The 7,789-nt window shown below is 41.4% G+C and overlaps 1 protein-coding gene across 1 annotated transcript; it reads left to right on the top strand.

The window, feature by feature from the left end:
- The first annotated feature begins 570 nt into the window (after window positions 1-570).
- On the top strand, window positions 571-7,168 carry cibar1 (CBY1 interacting BAR domain containing 1). Its single transcript, XM_084562979.1, has 8 exons — window positions 571-775; window positions 1,360-1,594; window positions 1,708-1,776; window positions 2,636-2,737; window positions 3,787-3,963; window positions 4,235-4,348; window positions 5,229-5,348; window positions 6,678-7,168. Exons 1-8 carry the CDS (start codon window positions 747-749, stop codon window positions 6,804-6,806), a joined length of 975 nt encoding a protein of 324 aa, XP_084419105.1. The 5' UTR covers window positions 571-746; the 3' UTR covers window positions 6,807-7,168.
- Window positions 7,169-7,789: the final 621 nt, after the last annotated feature.

Below are 7,789 nucleotides of genomic sequence, written 5' to 3'. Positions count from 1 at the left end.
CATTCCGAAACACAGAGGAGGGAATTACAATGGGGCCTCCATTCATTTTACTGATCACAAAGTCTGCTCTTGGCACCAGATCAAAAACAGTCAAGCTGTTGTTGAAAAGCAATACTTTGGCCCCCTTTGTTGCAATGTACCTTAATCTATCTGGGGAATTAGCAAAATCATAGAAAGCAGCCAAATATTTGGATTTTCCCGCAGAATATTCACTTAGTAATGACAAGGGCAGAAACCATGGAGACGTCCAATTAATTCTTAAGTATGTTGGTTAATACCTCTAATAGGTATGGCACAATATCAGAGATTTCTAAACTCGTTTTATAGCTTGGCATTTCTTGGCGTGATAAACTGGACTTTTAAAACCAGTAGGGTCAGAGCCCCAACAACATTATCTTTCAGATTTGAGCTTAAACTAGAGATGGCAGTAACAATCTTTATAAAATATTTAGCTTGGAAATATTATTTTCATTTTTTAAAGGCATTTAATTTGGGTATTTTTTTCTGATGAAGCAACGAATCCTTTCCAAAGCAAAATATAAAGTAAGAAGCAGAAATTACAATATCAGACGACAGACGACTCAATCTCCCAGAATGCATTCCTCAGGCGGAAACGCAGAGGGAACTCCATGGAAACGGCTGACTGGCGTGCTAGCTTGGAGAATAGCATAGTTAGCTAGCTGTCGTTAAAAAATTGCTCCGTTAAACGTGGCTACACCCTTAATATTTACTCTCTGTCTGCAGAGATGAGCCGTACTCCCGATGCAAGAGTGAGGTAAGAGATATTCAACCCGCAAAATCTCAGTCTTTGTTATTTAAGTACAAACGTCCAGGCTAGCCTTAATGAAAACAGTCTGAGAAGAGGAGCGAGGACACGGTTCAGTAATTTAGCTAGCTATTAATCTGTGTTTTAAACCGTTATTCTTATTAGCTACAACAAAATGATGGCGTTTAACTATTTAAAAGCCCTATTAAAGATGTCTGTTTTAATCCACCCCCAAACTGACTGCTCTACATTGGGCACAAAACGGACATTTTTATTGTTTTTAACTTTCACAATAAATCGCACACGCTAACGTCACCTTGTGGAAAACAGTAACTAGTCAGTGGTCACCAAATAGAGACGTTTTAGCAAGCTTAGCTGACTAAATGTCTGTGTCATCAACAGTACACCACACCCACAAGTAGCTTTAGATATAGATGGCTGGTGAAAGACAGTTTGATGCATTTAGAAACTTCATTTTCTTGTGTTTTATTGCACAAAATAGACATTTCATAGTTTCTTCCTTATACAAATATATGAACACATGCACCTTTGTGGTTTAAACTGCTATACTGCTTTTAATTCCTTCTCTCCAGGGACAGTCAGACAAGGAGGATCCAGGAAAACATCACCAATGTGGAGAAACACTTTGGAGAGATGTGCCAACTGTTCGCAGGCTACGTCCGTAAAACAGCCAGGCTTCGGGACAAGGCAGACATCCTGGTCCGGGAAATCGGCGTGTACGCAGACACAGAAACGCCCAACCTTAAGAGGGGTATGAAGCAGTACGCTGACCACCTGGCCAAAATTCAAGACTACCGCCAGGCTGAGGTGGGCCTACAGAGTTGAATCGCTTAAATGCTTTGACTGCAATCATAGTTACAAGATCACAGCGTACATTTGCTGGGTAAGATACAAACTAACTTGATGTTTTTGCCTTACAGGTGGAAAGACTTGAAGCCAAAGTCATAGAGCCATTAAAAAGCTATGGAGCTGTAGTGAAACGTAAAAGGGTAAGTGTTAATGTGAGCCATGCTGACAGCGTCTAGACTGATTCTAAGACAGTGATGTAGCTTAATCCATGTTATTACTGTAAATAAATGCAAATACTTCTCAATTAACCACACAACATGCAGAGTTGCATAACTGTAAATGATTCTAATGCTACATTTATGTGTGAAAATCTCATATTTTAAGCATATTTTAATTCAACAAATGCAAATGCAACTGTTTTGCGGTTAGATAAAGCTATTTAGTTTGGTTCGTTAGTGTCATTACCACCTCATGACCACACGAGGGCAGTATTGTTTCAATGATTCAAATTATATTTGACCAAGGATAAAAAGAAACACCATTGTTTATTTGTCGGTGTTTGGAGTCTTTCAAATATACTGCAGCACAATCCAAAGTATCTGGAGTAGGTCTTTGTCTCATTTGGTTTTGTGTACGTCACATAATGTCTGGATTGGTGGTGCTGCCATAAAGGATCAACTTGGTCTGTTGCCTTGTGTGCTTGCTTACAGTTGTTGAAGTAAAATGTATTGAAACAGCAGATTACTTATTATTTTGTCCTGTTGCAATGGATTCTCTGCAGTGTGGCTATCTCACGTGCATGTATTGTGTTGTTAATGCGAAAATGAGACAATTTGCTTAACAGTGTCAACTGTTTCGGAGTAAAGCTCTGGCGAAAGCTTGCACTATAAGGTTTACTTGGGATCTACTGTTTATAACACTGAGGCATGCCAAGTGCTTAAATGTTAGATTACCTTCTTAAGACACTGAAACAAGTAGATGCAAGTTGTGTATCACTGACTGTCATTGTTAATTCTCATTATGACCGACCTGCCCTTGTGTACTTGTGCATCCATGCAGGAGGATCTGAAGACGACTCAGAGTGCCAGAGACAGAGAAGCCAAACAGATGGCTCAGCTTGAGAGGACCAGACAGAGAAACCCCTCAGACAGGCAGATCATTGTATCCTTGCCTTGTTTCTCATCTGTTTTAAAATCCTCTAGTATCGAATGGACTTCAGTGTTACATCTCAAAGAATAATCACTTTAATATCAATTAATATCAATTCAGTCCCTTGTTAGTTACTGATATTAAATTATTCTGCAACGGTAAAGTCTATTTTAAACCATTTAAATGTTTATCTTGCCAAGTTTTCCTTGACCAAGCCTTCAGTCTCAGGTGTGTCCCATGTAATCTGTGCATCTCATCGCTGGTGATGTATGGCCATATGACCACACGCATTTCACATTTCAATTACTTTTAAATGAAGAACGGAGATTACATTTCGTCCAACATGTCTTAAGTCCATGTTTTGACCACAGATGAGTGAACCATTGTTTGGCAAATGCAGCAAAAGTCACAGATTAGTTTTATAATCACCTTATGAAAGTAACGATGAACCCAGTTGTAAACTCATTACCCATAAGCCAATTATTATCAAGAGGAAGGTCACTGTCAGGGTATTTTGATAACAGCACCTACACAACACATTTGGACACAGCGGCTACGTTTACATGGACCATAGTCCATTCCACTAATAACAGGTACGGTTTCTCAATCTGAATGAAAATGCCTCATGTAACCACCTCAGTCAGGACAGAGAGGGGAGGTGTTAACCTTTGTTTGCAACTACAACCATGTAAACGCTTGATCTGATTGTTTCTCTCTGGTAGAAATAAATCCATTCTTTCTGCGCATGTTTGCCCCATAGGGGGTAAACTTCAGTTGATGTGATGAGTTTCCGAGAGGGACAGAAACGTGGCAGTAGTGAAACTGATCTGTGGCTGACAACTTTTTTTTTTTGCAAACTTTAAAAGAGTTAATGGTCGTTAAACGCTTGAAACAACGAGTGATAAACAAGTAGTGGGAAGCGCTGTTGAAAATGTGGGTCCTTCTCCTTCTTCTGAACGAATTTAGTGTTGTCTTTAAAGTTGGGCCAAAAAAAATAATCTTTTGTGATATATTATTTATTCAATTTGAAGCTCTAATAAATATTCTACATGTAAACATAGTCAGAGATACTTTTTATTATCCTGAACTATTTTTGTGGTGATTGTTTGTATGTTCTGTTTTCTTGCCATCAGGCTGAAAGCGAGCTGCAGAGAGCCACCATGGATGCCACACGGACCACCAAGCAGCTGGAGGAGACCATAGACGAGTTCGAGAAGCAGAAGATCCAGGACATCAAGGTCTGCTGCGATGAGCTTTTCTGTGCACCTCAGATCAAAACCACACTCGTGGGGAATATAGAGTATGTCCGTTGAAGCAGTGGGTGGTTGTGAAACCAGACAATGATTATTCACACATTTCTATCCTCCTTCAGTTGTCTGAAACCCATGCTTGTGCAGTAATTTCAAAACTCGTCATGTCTTGTGGTCAGCAGGCAGTTGTGGTTCTTTCAGATGATGTCTAGGTCTGTTCAGAATTGAAATATTTTCCTCATTTTCCTCCCTCTTATAGAAAATCTTTGGTGAGTTTGTGACAGTGGAAATGTCATTCCATGCCAAGGCTTTGGAGGTGTACACCCTGGCCTACCAAAGCATTCAAAGCGTGGATGAGGAGGAGGACCTGGAGGTAGGCGGATGCTCTGTTCAATGTTAACCGTTGCCCTGTCATTTAAAGCCTGCCAGCTTTAACGTGTTTGTTTGAAAATGTAGATTGATGTGATCTGACGCATCACTGAAACTATGAGAAAAGGGGATGTGTGCCCTTGGTTACGTTTAACATGTCCAAATTCTTATGCGCCCATTACTCATAGACCCATTGTTCATACATTTTCAATGGTCCACACCCTTTAAGTCACTCATGCTTCTTCTGTTTACAGTTTGGTGAGTGATCTGCTGCACTATTTTAAGAGTGAAAGCATGTAGCGAGAAAACAAAGGATCAATGATATTCAGCGAGTCGAGGTTCCTCCTGCCGATGCCCTTGTGCTATTTTCCTCCGTCCCTTGCCATCTCATCTGTGTATTTTTGCACTGAATCATCTGCCTTCCATTCATACCGAAGCAAAACTCCTCGCCGAGACAAGGCTGTTTGTCAGTGACTCATAGTACAAAGCATTGGAGATTGAATCATCTGAAACAGGCATAATGAGAGGCATGTAGATAATCCTGATCGAGAGTCGGGGCTGAATTTGTTTTCCACGCACTGAAAACACTGGCGTGGTTTTAATGGCAGGTTGCAGTGTTTGCTGTCAGAATCACACGATCACATCATTTATGTGAGACCAAAATAGACTGCGGCCCGTGTCCCCATTTGACGGTCACTGCTTCTTTATGTGTGTGTTTCACCTCCTAAAACCCTCCTATAACCACGATGCGTATCGAGAATGTGCACTAGTGTGGCCTCAAGTTATTTCAGTTGTACTCAGCGCCCCATGGGTGCATGTAGGCACTGCCTGTGTTCTCCTTTGATTCTGTGGAAAAGTATAGCGCCTCCTACTGTCTTTGGCAGGTGTTCAGGAGTTCCCTGCACCCCCCTGACTACCACTCACGCCTAGATATAGTGCGAGCTAATTCCAAAACGTCCCTCGATCGGACCGGGTCCTTCCTGAGCACATCAGGCACCTTACAGGTAAGATACAGACAGTGCTTAGATGTTGTACGTTTCCCTCGAAGATCCCGCTTTGATTACATTCCACTGGTTTGTATCTTTGACTACCTTTACACGGACAGTATCTCTTCAATGTGACCGAATTGACTCAAGGTTAAATGTTTAAATGGACGTGAAATAAAAGGAACCCGTTAAGATATACGTGTTTGCATCTGCTAAAACATTAATCAGAATTGAACCTGTTTTTGGGGCCAATGTTTTCAACACTGCTGCCCACAGCTTCACTTATCTTGTCAAAGAAGTTTCGGCAAGCTGTGGTTCTGCCACTGCCATGTTTCTGTCACTCTCAGAAACTCCTCACATTACTTGATGTTCTGCCCTCAAGGGACTAACAAGCACAGAATGACTGTATTTATTCTAACCAGAAAGAAACAACCCTTCAGGGTCAGTGGGGGTTGTGGTTAAGCCGATCAAGTATCTACATGGTTGACAACGATTGAACGGTTTATCAGAGATTTACACCGCCCCTCTCAATTCAGTTTAAAAAAAATACGTTTTGAGGCCTTTTTATTCTGGCTGTTATTTGTACAATCCTAGTGTCAACCCAGTAGCCTTTCTCATACCTTTCGAGGCTGTTGCTCGGTGACAGCGAGTCTTATCAATGCATCCCCCCATCCATCATTCAGTCTGAGTTCCTACATGCCACAGCATGCAAGTAACATCATGCATTTCCTCCTACGTTCATAGTTTTCCTGTTTACCCACAGCTGTACTCCGCTACCCTGCAGATTATCGATTGCCTTATCTGAAATGTCTCGACAGCAACTCTCAAATATCTCACTTATTCGACTCTTTTCAAGGGCGGGTTTCTGTAGATCTCATAGTTCATGTGTGTTGCATCTGTCTAGCGATGTTCTGCAACAGATAACTGTGCACTCCAGGGCGTCTTGCGTCACATCTTGAGATCATACTTTGCTTCCCTGACTTGATTTTATCGGAGAAAAATTGCAATCGCCGATAAGCAAGACTCACAGTTGAAGTCAGATGTAGAGATAGAAAAGTGGATTGCAAGACATCCTGCGTGCAGGATAAAAAGAAAGTCAATTGTAAGCACACAGAGAAGGTCCCGCTGTTAAACTGTACACATATTTCAACATAGAATATTATTTTCTAATTGAAGTTAATCTAAGGAATGCGGTGTAATCTGAGGGCGTGTTCACATCGGCTCCTGTATTGTCTCTACTACTCGGGGGAAATGTTCTGGAGAAAACAGATTCCAAAGAAGATCTATGCCTAATGAGTACCTGCTAAGTGTTTTACTTGCGCTGTGACTGTTTATCCGTTGTCACAGCAACAAAGAGCCGGCACCCACCAGACGAGAAGAGAGGAGGAGGAAGAGGATGACGAAGAGGATGAAGATGAATCTGAAGAGGAGGAGGGTGATGAGGACGAAGAGGAGGACACAGATGATGAGAATTAAGCTCTCTTGAATTAATGTAATTAGTTTTTATTGGGTTTATTAACTTTTTTATTTTTTTTGCAGAAGAAAAGCTTTGTCATTGCCAAAACCGCTTCACGCAGGTGGCCTGAGCAGTATTGTGATGTCTTGTTTTCTTGTGATGCCTTCTATGAGGTGTGTTTACTTACTACAGTTTGTATTCCAGCCAACTAACGTCTTATTTTTTATATCGCACACAAAGTCAGAATGTTACTCCTACAGTCTTTATTAATAAAAATAATGAATAGGAATCAGTTTTTAATGCTTTGTGTTGTTCCCAAGCAGTGTTTTTCTATAATAAGTACATGGTGTACCCTCAGTCGCTCTGCATAAAAACGCAGGCGGAGAGGTTGATTGTTATTTTAGAAATGTGTGAATCAGTCTAAGTGACAGTAGTTACGTGACGAGCGCAGCAAAGTGACTCATCTCCTCCGCAGACATGCAAAAAAAAAAAAAATGCTACAAAAGAAGTCGGGGACACTTTGCACCACACTGTCGGTGAACGCATGGGGATATATACGTTTCCGTGCGGGATGTTGTTCTGCATAGGTGGAACCCATTATGCGTGCATGTGTTACATTATGTGTGGTCTGTCACAGTGAAAGCTGCTGCCACGGTGTCAGCTGATGGCTCCTGTGATGTCGGTCCTGCATGAGTCACTCAGCACATTTATCATTCCTCAGCTGCCCATGTCATAATGAATTCTTTTCTGCCTCTGGCCTTATGCACAAAAACACTCGCATGTTGCACATGTGTTTCATTAATTGTTCAACAAAGACACAAGAAACAATTTTTTAGATCAGATAGGAGGTATGAGAGGTACCAGAACCTGCTTTACAGCAACAATTACTATCTCAGGGACTTGGAGATAAAAGCTGTGCAAGCGGTGTGTCATGAGCCCCCTGCGCAACAGCACCCTAATGCATATAAAGGTTAATGTGTATGCAAACACAGTCACGCTACCG

Source organism: Chelon labrosus (genome assembly GCF_963514085.1).
Source record: "Chelon labrosus genome assembly, chromosome: 16".
In the NCBI taxonomy this organism is placed as follows: domain Eukaryota; kingdom Metazoa; phylum Chordata; class Actinopteri; order Mugiliformes; family Mugilidae; genus Chelon; species Chelon labrosus.
Note: the sequence above shows the minus strand (reverse complement) of the source record. Positions and strands in the feature narration are given on the sequence as shown.

Bases quoted from the DNA above. Each gene is read 5' to 3' on its own strand.
- cibar1 (XM_084562979.1), top strand. From the start codon at position 747: ATGAGCCGTACTCCCGATGCAAGAGTGAG. The intron at 776-1,359 runs GTAAGAGATATT...CCTTCTCTCCAG, and splicing joins ACTCCCGATGCAAGAGTGAG to GGACAGTCAGACAAGGAGGA. The intron at 3,964-4,234 runs GTCTGCTGCGAT...TCCCTCTTATAG, and splicing joins AGAAGATCCAGGACATCAAG to AAAATCTTTGGTGAGTTTGT.